At 41.7% G+C, this 26,307-nt stretch overlaps 1 protein-coding gene across 4 annotated transcripts in view; it reads right to left on the bottom strand.

Moving 5' to 3' along the window:
- Positions 1-25,897, bottom strand: part of LOC123508834 (mediator of RNA polymerase II transcription subunit 12-like) — a 47,830-nt gene extending 21,933 nt beyond the window's left edge. For 2 of the 4 annotated variants that reach the window (XM_045262792.1, XM_045262802.1), the window contains exons 1-5: positions 25,876-25,897; positions 18,288-18,602; positions 17,371-17,550; positions 16,809-17,034; positions 11,221-11,382 (exon numbers count right to left, since the gene is read on the bottom strand). In XM_045262792.1, coding sequence (XP_045118727.1) covers positions 11,221-11,382; positions 16,809-17,034; positions 17,371-17,550; positions 18,288-18,494 — 775 coding nt within the window. In that variant the 5' untranslated portion in view covers positions 18,495-18,602; positions 25,876-25,897. Of the gene's footprint in view, positions 1-312; positions 9,601-11,220; positions 11,383-16,808; positions 17,035-17,370; positions 17,551-18,287; positions 18,603-25,875 lie in introns of those variants that run through there. The other 2 variants (XM_045262774.1, XM_045262783.1) reach the window with 2 other exon arrangements.
- Positions 25,898-26,307: the final 410 nt, after the last annotated feature.

The following is a 26,307-nucleotide window of genomic DNA, read 5'->3' as shown; positions in this document are numbered from 1 at the left end:
ATGATAGAACTGACTTCTCTGCTCTGGCAATGAACGGTGGTGGTGGTGGTGGTGGGTGGTGGTGGTGGCGGTGGTGGTAAGGTGTGAGGTAGTGGTGGTGGTGGTGGTGGTGGTGGTGGTAGTGGCGGTTGGCGGTGTGAGGTAGTAATGGTAATAGTGATGTGTGTGTGTGTGTGTGTGTGTGTGTGTGTGTGTGTGTGTGTGTGTGTGTGTGTGTGTGTGTGTGTGTGTGTATAACAGGGGTCTTTTGCCTGCTGTGTATGTATGTATGTATGTATGAGATGAGAGAGAGAGAGAGAGAGAGAGAGAGAGAGAGAGAGAGAGAGAGAGAGAGAGAGAGAGAGAGAGAGAGAGAGAGAGAGAGAGAGAGAGAGAGAGATCAATAGAAAGGCAGATACAATGAAATGAGACAATGGGAGGAAAGGAAGAAAGGAGGGAGGAGAGGGAGAGAGAGAGAGAGGAGAGAGAGAGAGAGAGAGAGAGAGAGAGAGAGAGAGAGAGAGAGAGAGAGAGAGAGAGAGAGAGAGAGAGAGAGAGAGAGAGAGAGAGAGAGAGAGAGAGAGAGAGAGAGAGAGAGAGAGAGAGAGAATCAATACTTAAAATGAAATGAGCGAGAGCGAGCGAGTGAGAGAGAGAGAGAGAGAGAAAGAGAGAATGGAACCTTTCATTTTTTTTTTGTTGCCCAAGACCCAAATAAATTTACTGGCCTGTAGTTGGTTAGTCAGTAGTCAGTCAGTTTGGTTCTAAGGTTCAGTGGTTCTTAAATCTCCAGAACACCACCAATACTGAACCAAAAGTCACAATGGCTCAGAAAAAAAAAAAAAAAAAAAAAAAAAAAATCATCTTCATATTGGCACTGTTTTGTTTTGGTCGCTTGTCTCTCCTACTGAGTCTTTGTAGTCATGGTAAGGTGTTAGTAGTAATACTGTGGCACGTATTCATGGTACATTTCCATAGTCTAAATATCGGTGAAGCTGTGAGGTATACTGTATTCCGTCGGCCTAACTTGTCATCACTTCCTGGTACATTTCAACAGCCTCGTGTATTAGTGAGGTGGTAAGGTATAGTGTCCTCTCTTCAATTCACAAAAAATTTTCAGTCTAATGCATATTTCTGAAAGTCTTGAGGTATATAATGTATTATTAGTCTACCTAGTTTGTCTTCCATTCATGATACATTTCAATAATCTTAGGTAATGTTTGAGGTGTTGAAATATAAATGTCTTCTGTACTGTCCTGTCCCCCTTAAGCTTCTCTTCCAAGCACCTACCCTGAGTCAAGCAACGTAGCCAGCTAAGGACATGGGGACATGGTAACACTGCCACTAACTGGTGTTCCCACTCTCTAAATGGTCTATATATTCCCATCTCACTGTGAAATATGTGGTTATGTAATATTGCATCCCTTACCAACACTGTTACCAAGTTATAAGACATCAAATTACTCTCATTAAAAAAAAAGTAATCTGTTATCTCAGAACTAAGCTGCTTTGGTAGAAACTTGCACATAAAACAGGAATACACAGAGCAGGCAGTGAGGGAGAGCATCATTGGCAGTGTTAGTGTCAAGTCATCAGGTGGTGTAGATAAATACATAAGACAGTCAGTCAGTGCATTAATACTGTAGCTCTATATTCTCCTGCCTTAAACCTGTGGTGTGCTATGTGCTGGTGAGAAAAACAGTGAAACAGTAGTGCCATGCAGTGTTTCAGCTCTTACCTTCTTTATTTTTTAAGAAGGGAAGGGCTAAAACGCTAACAGAAGTACTTTACAAGTGTCTCAAGTCTTCCTTTATTTGCCTTTGTTACACAAAGCACCTCTGTTTCACCTAACACTTCTCACTACAATCATTACTGAACCAAAAGTACTTTACAAATGATTCACCTGTTACTTTCTAGACTCTGAAGAAAGCAGCAGCTGAAGGTGTAAAGTACTTGTGTTTCATCCTATGTCTCCTCACTCCCTATATTCCTCAGGATGAAACAGACGTACTCTATTCAACAATTCAGTCACTCCTTACTACAAACACTGAAGAAGGAGAGAACTGAAACTGTAAAGTACTTCTGTTTCATTCTACATTTCCTCTCGTCAGGCATTACTCCACAGGTGAAACATGTACTATATTCAATAATTTAGATACCAAAAACTATAGAATAAAGTACTGCTTCTCCCAGCCTGTCCTCCTAACACACTTCACCACACTCCTACAAATACAAACTGTGTTATGAGGTATTTCAGAAGCAGCTCGACAATAAAATTAATAATTGCCTTTGTTACTGAATGTATGAGGTATTTCATTAGCAGCCACCTGACCATGTTTGTGAGTCAGGCTATCTCTCTCTTTGCCCTTGCTCATGTGCAATGGGATAAAATAAAGGTACTGGTGATAAGTAAATACAAGAAGCATGACTTCTGCTCTTAGTTATTCATTAAGTCTCAGATAGATAGCAGTGGTACCTGAAGTTAATTTTTATAAGCCTTTCAAATAGTATTAAAAGAATTTCAGGTAAATATTAGTGTTACCTGGTTAAGATGTAATGTAACAAGTGTCTTTAAGTTTAACCAATGAAATCTAAGGTAAACAAGTATTACCTGAAGTTGATAGAGAAGCCAGTCTCATTTTTACTTGTTTCAGATGTAATGATTGTTTTCAAAGTTAATTAATAAGATATCAGGTATATAAAAATGTTACCTGATAATAATAATTTTTGAAGTAAATTAATATTTAAGATATTACATATACAATAATGTTACCTGAAGTTAAGATACATAACAATTTCACTTTAAGTAGTAGAAGTTTGGCAGCTCACAATTAAGTAATGTTAGTAAGACCAACAATGTTATGGCACACGCACGCACGCACGCACGCACACACACACACACACACACACACACACACACATGAAAAGAGGTAAGTTAAGCTGTGTTTTGGTGCTGGTGTTAAACTTCACTAAAAGAGAGTGTTAGGTTTGCCTCCTTCACTCCTTCCTTGCACAGTACAACACACAATGAAGACCCGTGTCATAAGCCGCAACCAAACACTGCACTGCACACACAGGGTCAAATGCACATCTACCATTCCTTATCACTGTCATCCACATTCAAATAAACAAAATCAATAAATCCTCAGTGCATCACATGAGGAAGGTAAAGGTCACACTGCTGCCTGTGCCACAGAGAGGTGAGCTGCAAATACTGGTCTGGTACTCAGATATGTCTGAGTGTGTGGTGTGAGGTGTTTGGTGTGTGGAAGTCTAAGGTCTCAATACTGGTCTGTCCCTACTGGTCTGTGAGTCAAGCTTCATTCAGCCACCTGGTCTTGTATCCTGAGTGGTCTGCGGTATGTAATACTGGTCTGGCCCACACTGGTCTGCCCATCCCTTGGTCTTGGGTCACCAGGGTGGTGCAGGGCCAGCCAGAGAGAGCCTGGCCCTGCCACCGCTGCCTGGCGCCTGCTGGAGGTGGTCAACTGAGTGCCATTGAGCAATAGGTTTGTGAGAGAAGAGAGTGAGGTTGTGTTTTAAAGCTGAGGGTGGGCAGGCGGGTGGGCAGGCAGGCGGGCAGGTGGGCAGGCAGGCAGGCCACAGTCGCCACAGTCCTGCTGCCAGAGCAAGAGAGCCAGCCCTGCTAACCTTGCATTAAATGTCAGTACATATATGGAGATACAGGGGTTACAAACGCTTAAAATGGAGAGATGAGGACTAGAGACTGACAACGGACATAATGAAGCTATCGGAACCCTAATCCTCTATGGTGATAACGGGTCTCGTTAAAAATCGTATTACACCAAATAGGCGACGCTATTTGTTTTGTACGCAGCAAACCCATATACTGTTTATCGTTAGACACTAAGATATATTTACTTGGAAACTTTAAAGGGCTGGGGACGGAAGGCAGAGGCCAGGGGTGTTGGTACCAAAGTGTTGGCGGGCGGGGCCGTGCAGGGCCTGCCTGGGGCTGTGCTGTGCTGTACTCTACTGTACTGTTACGTTACGTCATGTCATGTCATGTTAGGTTATGCAGTGTTTTAGCTCAGAGCCCCGGCCTCTTCCTCCACCACCCACCCTGCAGCACAACAAGAAAAATCATTTAAAAATTTTGCACTTTAAAAAATATACACTATCACTGATAGTAACTCAAAAACTATATTCATATAGAATTAACAAAATCAAATACAAAATACTATAAAAAGGTCCAGCCACACGCACTCCCCGTCTGGGAACACGCGGAATGTTGGACGAGGGAAGCGCAGTGCCTCCGCCGAACCCAAATACAAAACTTAGAACCTAATAACATGAGGCGGCCGGCTGGCCCGGCGCCGCGGTGCTCTTACCGAGAAACATCACAACATGATCTAAACAGCAAAACATTTGCATGGCTATCAATTACCAAGTAATGTATCACCTGAGCAGTTCACAACTGCCGGCTCAACGAGCAACTGTCCTGGCGGGCGTGGGGGCCACGGGTGTGTGGGCCGCGGCAGGTGTGGGCCGCGGCCAACGGGCCGGGGCCGGGACCCCGCACCGTTCCATGGCAACATGGGTTGCAGCCGTGGCACAGCACTGGGGTGAGGCTGCAAGCCACAGCACACAGCCAGGGTTGTGGGCCACGGCTGCAGGCCACAGCAGACATGGGCCGGGGTGGGGCTCCTGACCATGGGCGGGGATGGGTGGGCCCCACGCACGCATGTCATGGCAAAAATTACAAAAACTATGGTATCTTCACCTGAATATTGCAAGAACCCCTGACAGAATAGTTGCTGTATATAACAATACGTGACCCTGAATGTTTAAAACCTGCAGGATAATATTCACATTGGGTTTGACGGACGCCTCCCACCGTGCCTGGCTACTCCCGGGATGACTGCGGCGGCACTGCCTCGGGGGCCGGGGCACCCGGGGCCAGCAGCGCCTGCCCGGCACTGGTGCCAGCGGCCGGGCAGACACCCTCGGCTCGGTGCCGGCCGTCGGGGGCCGGTGCCAACCCGAGGTACAAAGTGTCTCTTCGGAAACCCAGCCGGATTGACGCGGGAAGATTGCCATTATCTACTGTGATCCTGAGAAGACATTGAACATATCACAGAATTTGATCAGCAGACACTCTAAGTTCAATCCCTGACTTTGATTATGTGGAGGACCTTAACACAGCGTGGAAGGGGTCACACAAAGCCACAGAGGAGACCACATGAGGTAGATGCACCCAAGAAATTGGCTCAAGAGACCAGAGTAATTATAATTTATTCTAAAAACGAGACAGAGGGGGGGAGGGGAAAAACAAACACGGGGCGGCCCTTCTCAAGAGCCCCAAACACCGCTGCGGCCACGAGAGGCTCAAAGAAAACGGAACAACGGAGGCAGAATTCAGCGTCCCTGCGCCACGACGACACGGGTGGCCTGCTAGGCACCCTGCTGGACCCTGTTAGAGTGAACCTTGTATTTAGAGAAGTACCCGTTTAGTGAGGAGCCCTGGATATGTATGTGTCGCAGTGAGGGTCCTGCTGGTCGAACAGGCTGCTATGGGGGCACGGGTGTGTGTGTGTGTGTGTGTGTGTGTGTGTGTGTGTGTGTGTGTGTGTGTGTGTGTGTGTGTGTGTGTGTGTGTGTGTGTGTGTGTGTGTGTGTGTGTTCCATGGGCCATGAGTGTTTGTGTTTGTGCAAAGGGTGGATGGGACATTAAGAGACAGACAGACACAGACAGTTACAGGGTGAGAAAGACAGAAAGAGATAAAGAGAGAGAGAGACGTGTTCCCATCCTCCCATCAACCTCTCAGCCAGCCACAGTATCTGGCACGGCTCCATGGTGAGTCAGCGCCACAGCATCACACACACAGCAACAGAGGGCCACTGACAACATATAGTCTGAGGTATTGGTACTTTGTGGAGAGGCATTCACTCACGCATTCATTCATACATACATACATACATACATACACACACACACACACACACCCTACACAGCATCTTGTGTACGTAACATGAATGTACTTCGTTTCTTTGTCTTATTTGCATGTTTATTTGTATGTACGCATGTAAATATTTTTTGTTTGTATCTTTTTGTATTCATTTTTTTATTTATTTATATCTTTTTGTTTACTTGTACTTAATGTGACGCACAACCATCGGTCGCCTGTCGACTGACACTCGGCTTCCCGACGCTAAATTTCCCTGCGTCGTTTCCGCCACACGTCGCAGCTTCTCAAAAAGATACACATGGAAATGCATCGGTCGGTCGAACGTGAAAAGAAACGAAAATATTATCAAATGAGGGAGGACTTCGTGAAGCACTGGAACATAGCACTCAGGGCTGAGAGAGAGAGAGAGAGAGAGAGAGAGAGAGAGAGAGAGAGAGAGAGAGAGAGAGAGAGAGAGAGAGAGAGAGAGAGGTACCCTTTGTGCCCAAAATAACAAGTAATGTGTATGTGTACAAGTATATATATATATACTATTATATATATTTATGTATATAGCTATGTATCTTGCCTGCAGTGTTGTGAGGGTGTGGCTGGGGGCAGCAACACCCCCGTCAACCCTCATGACAGCAACACTGCCACTGCTGCTGCTGCTGCTGCTGCTATGGGCCACAGAAAACAGGCCGCACGAAGCCTCCTCCCTGTTTGAGTCCCGTCCAAAACCCGTAAGTTTAATAATAAAACCTGAACTGGAATTACCTGATGCCCGCCCGATCGCTGCTGCCGCTGCCTCACGGCCGGGCAGGGAAGGTGCGTGCATACGTGCGATTCTTTATTTACACCCTGCAGGGCCGAGCCAACGCGTGGCCAGAGGTGCGGCGGCAGGCCCAGCGCTCGTGTCGCTTGTGGTCTGAGCCACCGAGACTGAGGCCTGGGCTCCCAAACACCGCCTCTCACTGGAACAACCCCTGGGGCCGCCTGCAGCACCCACCACGCTCCCTGGGTGTTTGTCCCTCTGTCAATGCATCAGCCTCCTCACACATTACTGGGAGACACCCGAGGAGCCTGAGTGGCACCCGCTACGGCCGGCAGAGTGATCTGGGTGGGGGGCGGCACGTGGTAGCGCAGGCCTAAACAAAAACTCCTGCCCTCCACGCGTCATGTGTGGCTCGTATGGTCTGGCGTGACGTGACGTGACGCAACGTCGAACGTAAATCCTCACTCATGAAGCCACAGTACTAATGATGACACTGGTGATAAGGACAATACTAATAATAATGATGATGATACGTAATAATAATAATAACGGTAATAATAATAGAAGCCTAGCCAAAATCTACATCACTAAAGACACTGGGCTCAAAGCACCTCGTATATAATGCTAGTAAATAAAATAGATTCTTTTTTTTGTCGGTTTTTATAATGTCTTGGTTTGTTTTGTTTTTATCTTTACAGGTAGAGTCTTGAGGTATAAAGTTTGTGTGATCGTTCTCACGTATCGTGGTGGGAGCCGAGGGCATCCCTGCTACAGCATACTGTTGCAATATACTGGAAGAGAGAGGGGGGAGAGGTACGGAGGGCTGGGGAGGAGGTAGGGAGAGGAGGTAGAGAGAGAAGCGCATTTCTCTCTTGCACGTGGAGACTAAACACGCTCTCACTTTGTCCCTCACTCGGGGCACCAAAACAAACATCGCCTTCGCCAGGTGCTCAAAAAAATCTATCCCTAGAGTTTCCTCTTTGTTTTCTTTTCCTGACAAGGGATTGTTTCGCATTTTCTGTTCTCACTGTACACGAACGTATATATATGTATATGCATGTATACTATATATATAAATATTTCCAGTTTCTTCATCTGTCTCTCCTCTTGGGTCCATTTTCCTTCTTGCACGAGACTTTGATTAGCATTAATACCTGAAGAGTCCGTCGAGTCACCCACACGACAACACTTTGCGAGAAGAATACAGTGTTCCATTTAGATGCACAACACAAAACACCATCAACCAACCAAGCCTTTCTGTGATGAGGCAGGAGTGAGTGAGTGAGTGAGTGAGTGTTAGAGAGACAAAAAGACAAAAAAGAAGGACAAAACAAAGATAAATCAGACAGCAAAAGAGTGAAAGGCAGAGAAATAGAGAGACCCGTTCTAAAGATCTGATGTTGCAGCTTAAACTAATTCCCACAATTGGAATACATATGCCCTGTTGCTTCCTGAGTTTGTGCGCCGTACAAAATGTTTCCTTTAACAAAAGCACATTTTTTCACCCACCTCCCACCCTCTCCAAAAGTGCCCACCCCCCTAACCCCCACCCACAAAAGACTAACTGGAACACTGCATCCTTGCGCGCTGCCCATATTGAAGTGTGCCGCCACACACTCCGTCTCTCTTTTGTTCCATCGCATTGGCCTCTGAGATCAAGGTCATCCTGCTTGCCTTCTGCTTCCCTGCTGCTTCCTGTACAATGCATAGATCACTGGGGCAACACAGGGGCACGGCAGTCCCTCCCGGCCGGCCCGTGTCTGCCGGTCCGTCTGTCTGTGGGCGCCTCTTGTTGCATATCCACTGCTGGCTCGTCCTTCAAGGGGCAGTGGTGGGGGTGGTGGGGGAGGGGTGGTGTGGCCCTGGTGGTGGTGGTGTGGTGGTGTGATTGTGGTGGTGCAGGCTGCACGGGGTGGTGGTCTGGTGGTGGCCCGGCCCTGGGGTGGCGGTGGCGGCGGCGGCGGCGGCGGGCTCTGGGGATGCAGCCTTATGCCCACCACTAGTCTGACCACGGCTGGTGGAGGTGGTGCAGCGACAGCTGGCTCTGCAGCAGCTGTGCAGCGCCATCCTGGGCCATCTGGTGTGTGGCCATTTGCTGGTGGTGTTGCTGCTGCTGCTGCTGCTGCTGCTGGTGCTGTTGCTGCTGTGAATGTTGCTGTTGCTGCTGTTGGTGCTGCTGCTGTTGCTGCTGCTGTTGTTGCTGTTGTTGCTGTGGGTGTTGCTGCTGGTGCTGCTGTTGCTGCTGTTGCTGCTGCAACTGCTGTATTGTCTGCTGGAGGTAGTTCTGCTGCATCTGCTGCTGTCGCTGCATGCGCTCTTGGGACTGCTGGCGGCCCTTCTTGAGCTGGCTGATGCGCACGGCCAGGCGGCGAGACTGATCGAAGTACAGCTTGCGCAGCTGCTTCATCACCTCCGTCGCCTTGTTGAAGTTGGTGGCCTGGTCGGGGGTGATCCCGGACAGCTCGGCCAGGTCCAGCAGGGCTGGCTCCCCGGTGCTGTTGCTGCCCCCACCCCCCTCCTGGCCCCCCTCCCCCTGTTGGCTGGCCTGCTGGCTGGCCTGCTGGTGGTGCTGCTGCAGCTGCATCTCAGCACGGCACACCTTGGCCACGGTGCCGGGCTGTGCCATCTCCAGCAGGATCACCTGGTGCATGTAGTGCGCCAGCTGCGTCCGTAACGAGTCTATGCTCTCGAAGGTCTCGATGAGGCGCGAGGTGGCCCGCTGCCGCTTGCTGGAGCCGCCCATGGAGGTGTAATTCTGCGTGGCGTTGCGGCAGTAGCTCCACTCCTTTGCTACGGAGCGGAGCAGCTGGAAGTGTGGCGTGGACTCCAGCCCCGTATAGCAGGTCAGCAGTGGCGCCGGCTCAGTGAGCTGCAAGCATTCTTCCAAAAAGCGTCTGATGAGTCCGCCCACGGGGTGCGGGGGGGTGCGACAGAGCCCTGGGGAAGAGACACACAGCGGCATCAGCGCGCGCAGCCGCGGGGGGGACTGCTGGGGGGGCAACCCCCTCCGCGGCCACAAACGGAACCACAGGGAATGATGCAAGAACACTTGTTGGAAGAATGCTTGCGCCATAAACAACAACTTTCAGTGACGCCCTGACTGAACTCTCTTTCCGGGAACAGTCCGCCTTGGCTTTGTCACTCTCTAAGACAAGACGAGGCTCTCCCTCTCTGAGTCTGAGACAAGTTACAGATATAACGCTGGCAGAGAGTATCCCTCAAGACACTCCCCACCGGTTAATGGCAAGGACAGTACTGTCCACTGTTTGTTTTTCACTGGTTCAGGCTGTTATGTCACAAACATTCTACAAACATGGTCATCGAAGGGTTGGTGTGTGAGGCAGACCATGCACCTACACTTGTCTTAATGTATACACTGACAAGTCCTCAGCACAAGCAGGAGACACAATGACCACAAGACAGCAGTAAGGGTGCAGGTTAGTGAGGACTACAGGCGCAACCACGCACTCACTCACACTCATTCATTCACTCACTCACTCACTAACACACTCACTCATACATACACACACAAAGGCAACACTACAGTCTGCTATGCACTACAGTGCCACACTACAGCACCTCTCCCACCTGTGCTTTCTCAGGTGGACTACAAGGCAGGCAGGTGCTACTTAAGGGTTACTTATAAATAAATATATTTATATAGTATACTGTATATACACACACAAAGGTTCCTTAAGTTTCCTTGAGGATGCTGCTCCTCGCTTGCTGGATAAAAAACATCAAACGGGTTTTCCATTTTTCTTCCCCTTTATGGGCCAGACTTGCCTGGCTCCTCCAGCAGCCCCACACCCCACTAGCCCCCACTTACCTCCGCCCTCCCTCACCCTGCAGCAGCGACGGTGGCAGTGGGGGAGGTAGTGACCACTCCACCATAGTGCTCCCAGTCTTTGCCAAGACTGGAAGCGTGCACACACAGGGCAACATGTGTACGTGTGTGTGTGTGTGTGTGTGTGTGTGTGTGTGTGTGTGTGTGTGTGTGTGTGTGTGTGTGTGTGTATACACCTTTATACATTTCATGATATCTTAATATAGTACCCACCACCCACCATCTGCTGTCCAACACTATACATCAATTACAAAATAGTCATGCACAAACACAGACCAGAGCCTTCACTGATGGATGAGAGAGCAGCTCAACTCAGTCACTTGGAACTGCCACCTTTAACAATACAATTACAATGAATGCAAATCTGGGACCTATTCATAGTGTGAGTGTGGCAAGCCTGCAACTTTCCTCATCCATCAGGGAAACGTGACAATAACAGAGAAAGCACTGATGAGAAAAAGTAAAATTAGATACTTGAAGATAGTAAAGCAAATATAAACAAAAATAAATAATAATAAAAATAATAAATGAAAAAGCAGAGAAAAATATTAGCAAAGAAAATGAGAGAGAGAGAGAGAGAGAGAGAGAGAGAGAGAGAGAGAGAGAGAGAGAGAGAGAGAGAGAGAGAGAATAAAAATATAAAAAAATCCATAAATCAAACAATGAGAAGCAAAGATAATACTAAGATCAAAATAGGGTCGGCTACTCACCATCTTGTGTCTTGACTTGGGGAGGTGGAACATACGATGGTAATAGCGGCCCAGGTGGAGGGGGGGCATTGGGGGGTGCCTGCTGCTGAGACTGCTGTGAGGACGAGCCTGACCCACCTTCTCTCATGTAAGCTTCCGGGACAAAAGCTTCATTATCACCTCCTGCAGAAGATAAATGAAGACACAAAGGGTTCAGGTTAAATGTTCATGATTTTTTTTTTTTTTTATTCATTCATTTATTTTTATTTATTTTTTTTTTCTAATTTTGTGTTGTCAATTTTTTCTTTCCTTTTAAGTTCAATGTTCATGAGTTTCTGCTTTTTTATTTTTTTTCCTAATTTTGTGCGTTAAGTAAAATTTTTCTTTTGTTTTCAGTTTATTTGTTGTTTCCTTATTTTTTCTTTAAAGTTTTTTTTTCCCTAATTTTGTGCGTTAAGTAAAATTTTCTTGTGTTTTCAGTTAAATGTTCATTGAGTTTCCTTAGTTTTTTTTTCCATTTTTGTGTAGATTAAAATTTTTCTTTCTCGAATCTTTTTATTAATTTATTTTTCTATTGTATTTTTTTCATTAGTTTGTGTTGTCAATTTTTTTTTATTCTTTTCAGTTAAATGTTCACAAACTTCTTAGTTATTTTCTTTTTATTGCAGTTTTCTTTATTTTTCTTTTTATATGTGCATTGTTAAAATTTTCTTTCATTTTCAACTAAATATTCGTTGTTTTACTTTTTTTCCCCTTTTTGTGTGTTGAGTAAAATATTTCTTTCCTTTTCAAAGTGTTCATGAGTTTCTTAGTTATATTTATTTTTTTATTGTAGGTTTTGTTTACTTTTTTCCTTTTTTGTGTGCTTATTTTAGTTTTCTTTCTTTTGAGTTAAATATTTGTGAATTTCTTGGTTTCATCTATTTTCTTTTATTGCAGTTTTTGTTTATTTTTCTCCTTATTTGTGTTTAGTTAAGTTTTCTTCCTTTTCGAGTTAAATGTTTGCGAGTCTCTTAGATTTATTTATCTATCTATTTATTTTCTCTTGTACTTTTCCCTTTAGTGTTTCAGTTTTTCCTTTCTTTCTTTTAACCAATTCAGATTTTTCTTTATTTGCTTTTGTGCATATCCAGTTTTTTTTTCTTCTATCAAATGTTCACCTTTACTTTTTGACACATACACAAACTAAATTAAAATCTACATAAGCATAATTTTCCATGTAATTTTCTGTTAATTTATTTTCCTTATACTCGTAGATACCTTTGTCTTTCAATTAACCTTTCCCCATTGTTCTGTCATGACAAACCACTCAGGGCCATTTCTCTTCACTCTAACGGCACTTCTACACATCAAACCACATACAAAATTACTCTTTATTCCTACTATTTCTTCATTTTCACTTGTAGATACTTGTAACAAACTCCTATTGATTTTAATGCTGTATACTAGAAAGTATTAAAACATCACAACTATTGCAACACCATAATTACACCACTGCATCATTACCTACCCTGACACACCTTACTAGTTCAGACCATCATTACAATCACATAAACATTTGCTTCATTACCTACCACAATTATTTCTCTATCTATTTTTTACCTTTTCCTAAACATCCAGTCATTTCTCACTAATTCCCCTCCTATTCATTCCTCCTCCACAAAACACCACATTAATATTCTCTTCCAAGCATTTATAACACCATAATCACACACCACCTTACTAGTTCAAGACAATTATTACCACTATCAAAACACCACAAATATTCCCCAGGATTTGTAACACCATAACCACATCATCATTTTGTTTGTTACCTTTCCTCACACACCTTACAAGTTCAGACAAATAGTACAACCATAAACACACCACAAATATTCCTTTTCTAGCAATTGTAACACCATAACCACACCACATCCATACTTTCCCTAACACCACACCTTACTTCAGACAATTATTACCACACACACACACACACACACACACACACACACACACACACCACAAGTATTCTCCTCCTAGCATTTGTGACACCATAACCACAACATAACCTTACTAGTTCAAGACAATTATCATCACCAAAACACCACAAATATTCTCTTCCTATCAACTGCAACACCAAAATTACACCACCATATCATTACCTGCCCTAACACACCTTACTTTAATCATTACCACCATCAAAACACCACAAATATTCTCTTCCTATCAACTGCAACACCATAATCACAACACCACATCATTACCTTCCCTAACACACCTTACTTTAATCACAACCACCTACACCGCATAATCATCTCCCTTTCTACCAACTGCAACATCATTATTACACCCCATTATCTTCCCTCACACAGCCAGACATCAGTAGGACTTAACGCACTTGGCTTAGTTATCACGGCCCCCACTACAATATTGCAGCATTATCTTCTCTCACACAGCCACACACCACTGGGATTTAATTTGCTTGATTTTTCAGACACTTGGATGCTTGTCTTTGTAACTGGAATCTGTTTTTTCTTTTCTTTATCTTTTTGCTGTTACATTACTAGAAAAGAATTGTCTATGTATTGTTTTAAATTCGTGACTAAATTATAACAGACCTCAATTTCTATACTATCTTGTTATTTATTGATTATTATTCTGCTTTTTGTTCTATATACGCTTTCTTTTTTTCTCTCCTCTTCTCCTAAACATGTTAATTCTCTCATTTGTTCTTCCTATTCCGTCACTCCTACATTTACATCCTTTCTTTCTCTTTTCCTCTTCTAAACATGTCTTTCACCTGTTCTTGTTGTTACTTATTCACATTTACACCTTTCTCTCTTCCTCTCCTAAAACACAAATCTTTCATCTGCTCTTCCTATCCTGTTACTTATTCATAAATTTACTTACACCCTACTTTCTCCCTTCCTCTCCTAAAACACACATTTTTCACCTGTTCTTCCTATTTTGTTACTTATTCACATTTACACCTTACTTTTTCTCTTCCTCTCCTAAACACGCATCTTCCACCTGTTCTTCATATTCTATTACTTATTCATACATTTACACCGTCCTCTTACCTGTTCTTCCTATCCTTCCACTAATTCACCCACAAAATTCCTTCTCGTTTCCACTTTCACCTATTCTGTCTCATCATTTCACACTATGCCCAGTCTTGCCTCCTTTCCTCCCACACACTAGTTGCTCACCTATCATGTCCTGTCACTCACTCAGTCACATTAATGCTAAGTCTTACCTCTTCCTCTCACTCCCCAATACCTCTTACCTTCCCACATATTGTCTCAAAATATCTCTGTTTCTCTCCACAAAAAGTCTTCCCGTCTTATTTTGTCACAAAATTTATCTTTTCTATTAACCTCCAAAAAAGTCTTAGCGTTTTGAGATTATGTTAGCATCAACACTCATTTCAGCGGTGTCTATTATTGTTCCTAAGTTGGGAATATACGAGTAGTTTTTAGTGTGTTTATATATATATATATATATACAGACTTACAGTATGACATCCTTGACTGAATAATCCCAGAAAGGTGAAGCCAGTATTTAGAATTGCTTTGCTTTCTTCCTACAACTAATTTCTAAGGCCATATAAATAATTTGCTAGGTTCTTAAGAGTGTTTCTCCTGCTAATACTGTAAATTTTTTTGTTAATCTGTCACTAGAAACATAAATACACTCTTAAAAACTTGTGTTACTTCAAGTAGAGCCTTTTGAAAGCAGAGGTGTAGTACAATAGTGTTTTAAAATAAGATACTTAACACTGCATTTCTCTGCCTCAAGCCATTCAAATACTTTTTCTTATCTATTTTCACTATTCTGTACAGTTTTTATTCTTTCACATGTGCTTTATGTCTGTTTTTCATTTCCTTTTTCTTATTTCTCCTTTACAACTGCTTCTCCCGATTATATACCTAACATCTCTTAACCTATCTTCAGTCAACCTTATAAGTCCACATTCTATTGCCTTTCATTTACTTTTCTCTCATTATATTACTCCATCCCTCCTCTTTATGTAAGCTGCCCCCAACAATTTACCAGCTGTCACACTCTAATCTCTCTCCTGTCAAACTTGTCATGTCCACATTTTACTTTCATCATTCTTGCCTTTTTCCTCCCTTCTTTTTAATTCCCATGGCCAATAACTAATCACCTATACCCACTTTAACCTAACCTGTCTTGTGTATCTTTATATCACATCCCATCACCTGCCTGTCTTCCTTCACAAAACTAATGAACCTTTTATTAATTTCAATCTACAAAGTTTCTTATTCCATTCAATCTATCCTTGTATTCACTATGTGCTGTGGGTGTGCTGTGAGTGTGTGTGGGAGCTTGCTGTGTGTGTCTGTGGGGTACTGTGAGGCTTGTTATGGGTGTGTGGGGCCCTTTGTGGGTGTGCGGGGTCTTGCTGTGGGTGGGTGTGGGGCCTTTTGTGGGTGTGAGGGGCCTTTTGTGGGTGAGTGGGGGCCTTGCTGTGGGTGAGTGGGGCCCTTGCTGTGGGTGTGTGTGGGGCCTTTTATGGGTGAGTGGGGGCCTTGCTGTGGGTGTGTTGGGCCTTGCTGTGGGTGTGTGAGGGGCCTTGCTGTGGGGGAAGGGGGTTTGCTGTTGGTGTGTGGGGCCTTGCTGTGGGTGGGTGGGTGGAGGGGTGTGTGCAGCTTTGGTGTGCCTAAGTTCCTGCAGTGTAGTAGGGTGCTTTACAAATGAGTCCTTTTCCACTAGGGGCTAATGGGGCTGGCTGTATGTTTGTGTGTGTGGGTGTGCGTGTGGTACAACTACTTTTCCTCTTCCTAATCTTTAATCTATATCCTTTACTGTATTATTTATTTTTTTTTTCATTGTCCACCTTTCCAAACTGTCTACCACCTTCATACCTTCCTCTCACCATCACCACACGAGTCTCGCCATGGCAAATCTTTATATAAATGCAGTAACAAAGCTTTTACCTCTCTATTGTGCATCCTCGGCCACTTTCCTTCATACACACACAAAATATATTCCTAAGGATTATAAACATGAGAAAAGGGATGTGAAAGCATAACCACTGATAAACACTAATTAGGAAAAAAGGATGATGGGACAAATAGACAAATTAACACATATATAAATAGTTTGTTCGTCTGTCTGAGCAAAATAAATAAAAAGGTGAATTCCTAAAAAAAAAAAATAATAAAAAAAAAATAAATAAATAAATAAAAATGAATGGATGAAGAAAGAAACAAATATATACAAATAAATATCAGACTGGAACAAAGGACAAAGAAATAAATAAATAAAAGTCATATTCTTAGACAAAGCAGAGAAAATAACCAGAAACAAACTAAAGCAAAAGGAAAAAACAAGGAAGAAACCAACACACAGAAACAGGACAAACAAGTGAACAGGACAAAAAGGAACAAATTGATAGAGAAACATAAACAAGACAAGACAATAAGGAGTGAAACAACAAAACAAAACAAATAAACAAGACAGACTGAACAGAACAAAAAAAAATTAAATGAATCAACAAAACACACTAATAAACCAACAAGTAACCCGTGGCAGAAAGGATGAAAACAGTCCATGAAAAAAAGAAAGAGGGGAACATCCACCAATCCACCAGTCAGCCACCTTACCTTCATATGATGGGTCTGCACTCTCCTTCAATTCCACCATCTCTTGCTTCACAGGAATCATCTCAGAATCGGAGTCGCCACCCGAAAGCCTACTGTCGTCATTTGGGGTTCGCGGCTCCTGGCATGGCTGATGGACATCGATAGAGAGCCTGGGCCTTTTGGGGCTGACCGAGTCTGCTTCACACGACTCTGGGGGACGAGGGGACGACGACCGCAGGACTCGCTGCTGTGGGGTGCAAGACAAGGGCATGGTGGTTTGAGTGGGTGGGTGGGTGTGTGTGTTTATTTGGTATTTTTCTGCTAATGTTGCTATTTCTTCTTCTTTTTTTAATTACTTATTGGTTGGTCAATAAACTATCGCTATTACTGTGTGTGTGTGTGTGTGTGTGTGTGTGTGTGTGTGTGTGTGTGTGTGTGTGTGTGTGTGTGTGTGTGTGTGATTATTATTCATGCTTAACACATACACACACACACACACATGCACAAAACACACACACACACTCTCTTCTTTTTCACTTCCACCAAACCACACCACACCACACCACCACCATCGAAGACTCACCTTTTCGCTGTCCTCCGCCAGGCCGCGAATCTTGAGCATTTCCGCAGTCTTAAGGAACCTCGCCAAGTTCTCCTGGTGGACATTGACTTCCCCTTGATAGATAAACCTTAGCAGCTTTTCCAGGTCTGCAAATCGAACCTCTGGCGGCAGTATGACAATTGGGTGCTGGCATGGATTAGCCTGCAAGAGAGAGAGAGAGAGAGAGAGAGAGAGAGAGAGAGAGAGAGAGAGAGAGAGAGAGAGAGAGAGAGAGAGAGAGAGAGAGAGAGATGGTTAGTAGGTGTGAGGAGTATGTTTCTAGAAATAATGGTTCTAATGGTGTAAATATATTGAGTTAGAAAATGCTTGTTATAATGATGATAGGTTTTATGTTGACTATCTAATGTCAAAAATATAACATCTTTTCCTCTCTGCCTCTAAATTCTTCCTCTTCCTCTTTCTAGAAATAATGGTTCTAATGGTGTAAATATATTGAGTTAGAAAATGCTAGTTATAATGATGTTAGGTTTTATGTTGACTATCTAATGTCAAAAATATAACATCTTTTCCTCTGTGCCTCTAAATTCTTCCTCTTCATCCTCCTGCTCCTCCTCCCCCTTTTGTGCCTCTCCTCCTCCTCCTCCTCTCACACTTCTTCAATTCTTCCTCCTCCTCCTCCTCTTACTCTTGTGCCTCTAAAATTCCTCCTCTTCCTTCTCTTGTCTCTCTTATCTCTCCTATCTTGTCTTCTCCCCTTACGCCTATCCAATTCCTCCTCCTTTTCTCTTCCTGCTCTAGTCTCTCCAATCATACCTCCTATTGTGCCTCTCCAATCCCTCCTCCTCCTCCACCTATTTTCTTCTCTGCCTCTTCACCTCTCCAACCTATCCTCTCTCACAATTCTCCAATTCCTCCTCTTTTCCGTCTCTCCGCCTCACCTTAAGCAGGTCTCTGAAGAACACTGAACAGGCGGAAAGCAGCATCTTGTGAGCTTTGAGAAACTGTCCCTCGCACGCCAGGGTCACGTCCACGAAGTCCTGGTCATTCTTGAAGCCGTCCAGCGCCGTCACCAGGCTGGAGTGGAAGTTGTTCCACCGCAAACAGAACTCCTGTGCGTTGGTCGTCATCCCACCAGAGTCCTCCATCTTTGTTTGTTGTGTGGTGGTGTTGTTTGTTGTTTGTTTGTTGTTGTTGGTGTTGTTGTTTTGTTTTTTGTTTTTTTTGTTGCGGCGGCAGCGGCGGTGGTGGTCTGGCTGTTAGGGAAGGAAAGAGGGAGTTTAGTTAGTTTGTGGTGATTGGTTAGTATTTAGTCTTGTGTGTGTTTGTGTTCTTTCCTCTCATCAAGGCCACAGAGATGCTTAGCTGGATTTTCAAGGTTACTTCAACACACTCACCATCAAATTACCACTGATCAAGAAAACACCAATAACACCAACAGGAGTAAGTCAATATATCAGACCATAAACAGATCATTAAAAACACAAACAACTTTCAATGGAGCCAGAAACACCATTAACACACCAATAACATCCACGAGAGACTGCCAAGCTATCTACTGCCGCAAGACGTCGTCACCACCACCACCACCACCACCGTACAAAGCCTCTTGAAAGTGCTCGAGATAAAACGCCGAGTAGTAGTTTTGGTGCAGATAAGCAATATTTATGCACTGCTGTGAGATAAAGTTCAAAATACTGACAGTTACAGCCTCTCGCAGCACATGCCTTGCACCTGACCCTCACACATGGAGAAATGCACTACTATAAACACCCTAACGTCACATTCATTGATATAAGCCTAGAACTGCTGCTAGTATTTATAACCTAACCTAATCTCTCTTATTAAATGTATCCTAATCTAACCCTGCTAATAAATCTGATCTAACCTAAACCACTACTAATACCTCACATTATCTCACTGCTAAAAAGCCTAACTTAATGTAAACCCCCTGCTACTACATAAAACTTAATCTCACAGCTACTAAATCTAACTTCATCTTAACTCTCTGCTAATACATTTAACTTAATTTCACTGCTCCTAAGCCTAACTTAATGTAAACCTCTTGCTACAACATATAACTTCATTTCACTGCTACTACAACTAACCTAACTTAAACTAGATCACTGTCACTGCAAATCATCTACCATATTTTGCAATTAGTACCAGAGTTGCTGTATTTATCATTAAGTTCTCAGGTCAAACTATATTACCCTTTCCATCCTGTTTCTTTTTAGTATCTAGAATGCCAGCAGTTTCTAAGCTTTCAAATGTCTAAATAGTTGAAAGACATGGCAAAACTTACTCTAACACACCAAACTCATATTATATATCAATGCCAAACATCTACATATGCATTTTTTCAGCTGTTATTTATTGCTTCTTTCCTTAATCACTCACTACTGAGACAACTTTACATAATCTATAACCACTTCTGATCTTTCAACGGGGTAAAACTTGCAAAAATCTATTCTTTAATTCTCTTTCTTGTAGATGCTTATAAAAACTTCACACGTTAATCTATACCGTACTGAAATGGTTCACCTCTTCAGTACCATGCCGTTTTCATCTCTGCTTATTATCATGGTAATTTTATACAGCTTCAAAAACTTATCTTGGGATTAAAATAGTGAAGAGACAAAAAACACTCATTTCATCTTAATTCAATTCCAGAAAAGCAAGCACTAAGGAGACAACTCAACGAAAAATAAGAAAAAACTCATTAAGACTCTGGCTATTAATCTTCTGACCTCCACAAACCCTTCCTAATATAAATAAAACCGTCTAATCATACCTAAAGAGTACTCAAGGTAAAAATTCATCCCAGTACTGAGGGGGTTAAGGTGTGTGTCTTGACGGCAAGGATTATAATACACAGCGAACTTAATATAACATCCCCAAAACACAGTTTGCATGGAGCCTTAAATTACATTAGGTTAGTTTGCATGGAGTACAAACAGCAACAGAACTACCCAGCCGTACTTTAAACCTCAAAACTTTCACTATTCATACGTCACAGATAGAAATCCAAACCTAACTTAACCTAACCCAAATGCCAACAAGATTTTCAGCGTAATATAAGCCACCTTTTAAAAACTATGCATCGTACACCACAAAGTTACAAACAGCGAAACTTCACCTCACCTAACCAAACCCAGGCTATACAATATTCTAACAGCAATCTAAACCACTTTAAAAATATGAGAGAAAAATAGAGTGCCAGTCCATATGAAAACAGCCAAACAGAATCTCAAAATTAGGAAGAATATAGAAAAAGGAAAAATAGGAAAAAAAAAAGAAAAAAAAGTAGAATGCATGAAAAATAGCTGGTTTGAAAAAATAAATAAATAAAAGAATGTAAAAGAAATAGCAAATAAAAGAAATTGAAAACAGAATATAACAAAATTTGCTAAAAATAATCTTAACAGCAGTCATGAGAGAGAGAGAGAGAGAGAGAGAGAGAGAGAGAGAGAGAGGTTATTCCCGACTCTCACCTCCTGTCTAGCCAAGATGAGACACTGGTGAGGTAAGGAACACGACAGACTCTGAGCAGTGCATTACATTACCACTTATCACAGTGTTACACCTCACTCTTCACATGCACTCACATAAACCAGTTCGGAAATGTGTCTGGTTAGTTTTCCTAATTACTATCATTTATCTATTTATTATTATTTTTGTGGTGGATAACTCTCTCTCTCTCTATGATAGCTAAGATTTTTTTTGCAAATTTTCTGCTTTCAAGGTCTTCTTTGTGCTATTTTGTTTTATATTCTTTTTACTCAGCTATTTTTCATACATTCTACTTTTTTTTTTTTACCTATTTTTCTTTTTTAATATTCTGCTTCCTAATTTTGAGATTCAGTTTGGGTGTTTCCATATGTACTGGTATTTTATTTTTCCCTTAGTTGTCCATACCCAGAATTCCCTCTAAGTTATTACCACTACCTACAAATTAAGCATTTCTGATTACATTAACTCTTTCCTAAACTTCAACACTTCCGATAACACTGTTCCCTACACTTAAACATTTCCAATATTACTAATTCTCTAACTCATTTTAACCTTTACCATATTATTAACTATCCTTCCAACGACTTAAGTATTTCTGATGTTAATTAACTCTTTCCTGTATTTCAGTATTTCCAATAACATTGTCACCTACACCTGAGCATTCCCGGCAATATAACTCTTTTCTATACTTAATAATTTCCAATATCATTAGCGCATACCCTTTAGCATTTCCAATAATATTAAGTCTTTCCTACACATATTAATTTCCGATATCATTCACTCTCAATCCCTTTAGCATTTCCGATATTCATTCTCTTTCCTTCACTTTTGCATTTTGGACTCTCTTTCCTAACTTAAGCATTAACTCTCTTTCCTACCATTCAGTACTTAGCATTTCGCGATAATATTAATTCCTACAACTTAAGCAACTATACTCTTTCCTACCATTCAGTATTTCCGATAACACTTAAGCATTTCCGATATTTATTCTCTTTCCTTCACTTTCGCATTTCCGATAATATTAACTCTCTTTCCTACAACTTAAGCATTTCCGACTATACTCGCTCATTCTTACAATTCAGTATTTCCGATAATATTGTCACCTACATCTAAGCATATCAAATAATATCAACTCTCTTTTTCTGACAATTTAGTGTTTCTGATATTCTTTTACTGTTACTCTTCCTTCAGCTCAACGTGAAGCAAACTCTTTCCTACAATTCAGCATTTCCGATAATATTATCACCTATACCTAAGCATTTCCGATATTAACTCTTTTTCCCTACAACTTAGTGTTTCCGATATTTTTTTAACAATTACTCTTTCTCTTAGCTCAACATTAAGCAAAGTGTTACCTTCTCTATACATGCAAATTATATTCCTACAATTTAGTATTTCTGATATTCTTTTACTATTACTCTTTCTTTTAGTTTAGCAGTCTGTTATCTTGGACTCTATACAATTTTAAATCTCTTCCCTACAATGAAGTATTTCCAACATTAATTCTTCTCCTGTAAGTTTAGTATAGCATTGTGTTGCCTTAGATTCTACATATCTATTAGTCTCTTTCCTACAACTTGAGTACTTTCCATATCAGTATAGCAGTGTGTATTTCCGTGTATATTTGATATTAATTGTGATATTAACTATGTATTTCTGATATTAACTGAGTGTATTTCTGATATTAATTGTGTATTTCTGATATTAACTGTGTATTTTTTAATATTTACTCTCCTTTCTTAGCTCAGTAAAGCAAAGTGTATTATCTTGGACTCTACACACTTGTAAATATCTTTCTACAACTTAGCAATTTATTTTCCTTACAATGTGGGCTGTTCACGGAAATTTATGGGCTAATGGACACATTTTTTCCGATATTAATTCTCCTTCTCTTAGTTTAGTATAGCAAAGTATGTTATTTTGGACTCTACACACTTGTAAATCTCTTTCCTACAACTAGCATTCCAAATAACAATGCTCATTCTCTTAGTTCAGCATAGCAAAGTGTGTTATTTGACTCTACACACTTGTAAATCACTTTCCTACAATTTAGCATTCCAAATAACAATGCTCATTCTCTTAGTTCAGCATAGCAAAGTGTGTTATTTGACTCTACACACTTGTAAACCACTTTTCTACAACTTAGCATTTCAAATAACAATGCTCATTCTCTTAGTTCAGCATAGCAAAGTGTGTTATCTTGGACTCTACACACTTACTAATCTCTTTCCTACATGAGTACTTCTGTTATCAATTCCCCTTCTCTTAGCTCAGTATAGCAGTGTGTTATCTTAGGCTCTCTCTCTCAGCCAATGCACACACTTATGAACACAGCAGAAGGCTTATCAATAGACTCATTAGTATTGCATGTGGCTAAAGCACATGATATAACTACTAGTGATGTCTGATGGTTACGCCTCTTCTGATGTTCAAAGCTTCATCTTGGCAATACTTGATATGCAAATAGCAGAACATTTAAGGAAGTTTGATGAGTGGTGACTTAACTAAAAAATTTGTCATAAACTAAAAGAAAACTAATAAAAAAAAAAAAGATAAATCTGTAAACAAAAATAAAATAGAAAAAAAAAAAAAAAAACATGGCTTTAACTAAAAATCCTGTCAAATTGAAGAAAAATATAGATAATAAAAATAACTAAATAAATAAATAAATACATGGGTTTTCTCTTCATATTACCTTAGTTAATTAGTTTCCCGACAATGATCATTTAATTCTGAGCTAAAACTAAATAAGATGTTTTACAAAATGATCTCCACAATAGCATAGCATCATTTCCCATATTAATAAGACATTTTTTCCTATTCCAATCCTAAATGAAGTATAGCATTTTATTCCTCCTAGTGACATAGTGAAACAAGGCAAAAAGATTAAAACGAGGGGAAAATATAGTGAAAGGTAAAAAGGAGAAAAAAAAATGCTAAAAAGATGGTGAATGCTGAGAAAGATGGTGAAAGCTAAAAAAGATGGAGAAAGGGGAAAAGATGGTGAAAGGCAAAATAAAGGAAAAAAAAAAAGATAAAAAGATGAAGAAGGGGGAAAAGACGGAGAAAGGAGAAAAGATGGTGAAAGGAAAAAAGATGGTAAAGAGGGGAAAGAAGATAGTGAACGAAGGGGGAAAAGATGGTGAAAGAAGGAAAAAGATGGTGAAGGAAGGAAAAAGATGGTGAAGGAAGGAAAACGATGGTGAAAGAAGGAAAAAGATGGTAAAGCGGGTGAAAAAGATGGTGAGAAGGAAAACAAGATTGGAAAAACACAAAAAAAGGGAAGGAAAAATGGGAGAATAATAAGGAAAAAAAAAAAAAAAATAGATTGTAGTAAGTTACCTGTCCTATTAAATTAAAAAAAATCAAATAAAAAAAGGGCAAAAAATAAAGAAAAAAAAAAATACAGCTTGCAGTAAGAAGATTCAATACCTGTCCTAGTAATTCACAGGTATTTATCTCTCACCTTCTAACAGTAACGAGGAAGCCAACCAGGTAAGCAAATGAATAAACCAGGTGTCACTTTACATACATAAGCTTCCCTGAATAAGCTAGACAGGTAAAGCTTAAATGGCAACTAAAAAGGCAGCCAGACAGGTAACTTAATTAATGACAGGTGTTAAGCTTCACTAAATAAGCTTGAATTGTAAATGAAAGCCAAACAGGTGAGAAGTCCAGGTGAAGCTTAATTAGGCAGCTTCAGTTAATAAGCTTCATTCATGGGCTTGAGTGAGGTAGCCAGACAGGTGTGCAAATCAGGTGACAAGACAGGTAAGCTTCGTCTAAGACACCCAGGTAAGTGAAGCCCTCTTAACTAAACAGGTAAGCTTTGGATAGTAAACTTGACAGGCCAGACAGGTGAGATGAGCAGGTAAGCTTCAGGGGAGTAAATTATGTGAACTCGTAATAAGCACTAGGTAAGCTTGGATCAGTGTAAGTGGGTGAGCTTGAGCAAGTAAGCTTCAGTGGGTAAATTTGACACAAGGAAAGCTTCTGTAAGGTTGACAAGGTAAGATTTAGTGGTAAGGCTTCAGATAATAAACTTGAATGCGGAAGGCTTCACATGGAAAGCTTGACAAGACAAATAACAGTAGGTAAGCTTCAAATAATAAGCTTGAAAGGGTAAGTTTGACAGGAAAAGTGGGTAAGCTTCACATTGAAAGCTAGACAAGACACACATCAAAAGGTAAGCTTCATACAATAAGCTTGAATACGTACGCTTGAGAAGAAAAGTGGATAAGCTGCACACGGTAAGCTTGACAAGACAAACTTCAGTAGATAAGCTTCACTATCAGAACTTTAGCGGGTTTGACAAGGCAAGTTTCAAACAACAAGCTTTAATAAGAACAATATCAGTGATTAAGCTAACGACAAACTTGAGTGGGATAAGCTTCACAAGGCAAGCTTCAGCGAGTAAGCTTCTCTCAGCACGGCAGTCAGCTCGGCCCGCCAGTCACCAGCCAGACACACACACATACACGCACTCACTCACCACCACACACCACTAACCCAGGCAGGTGTTTGGGCAATCACCGCCACCAACACCACGAAACTCTAAGCACAAAGACAATGAAGATAAAACGTTAACGCATCGAAATAAGAAAAAAAAAACGTAAAAAAAAAATTGGGGCGGTGTAAATTTCGCTTTTCCCGTCCAAACTTGATTAAAACACGGCAAAGCTTAAAAATAACTCCAGACATTGGTAGACTAATACCCCAAGCACCAATTGGGCACCAGAGACACGAGAATAACCCTAGAAATAGCGAGAAAACACCAGAAATAAGGGGGAGGCATGGCTTGGGGGGGAGGAAGGGGGTACCCTCAAGTCTAGACGCCGTATCTGCCCGCCAAAACACTCAGCCATTTTTCCCTTTTTCCTCTTTTCCCTCTGATTCCTACCCGCCGGCGACTCCCTTCCAGCTAGCACGAGTATTTCCCGCACCTGAAAACCTGCTCGTGGGGTTCAAATGGATCATGGGAGGTTAATTAAGAGAGAAATATTAAATAGCTCTCACCCGCTTCTCGTCCTTCCCCTGGCGAGCGTTTAGTTCCAATGATTTAAGACTATTGCTTCACCTAACTACCGCCTATTTACCGCCCACCTACACCCCCATAGCCTCAAATAGTGAAGATTTCTAATGGAGAATTTTTCTAATAGGGGAAGATGCTTGGAAATAGGTGGAAATGGGATAAATAAGAGTGTTTTTAGAAGAGTTTAAATGTGACGGCCGCCATTCTCTCAGTTATTGATTCCATAAAAAGACGCGGCTCTCTCTCTCTCTCTCTCTCTCTCTCCCTCTCTCTCATTAGTATTCACCGATATTTTTTTTACTTTTTTTTGTTTCTTTTGCTTTATATCTCTAAAAATGGCGGAAAGCATTCTAATGTCTGGGAAAAGGTGAAAATGGCGCTTGTGTGCTGTATGTTAGAGATGGACAGGAGGGAGG

The sequence above is a fragment of the Portunus trituberculatus genome, chromosome 3, assembly GCF_017591435.1.
Source record: "Portunus trituberculatus isolate SZX2019 chromosome 3, ASM1759143v1, whole genome shotgun sequence".
In the NCBI taxonomy this organism is placed as follows: Eukaryota; Metazoa; Arthropoda; class Malacostraca; order Decapoda; family Portunidae; genus Portunus; species Portunus trituberculatus.
Note: the sequence above shows the minus strand (reverse complement) of the source record. Positions and strands in the feature narration are given on the sequence as shown.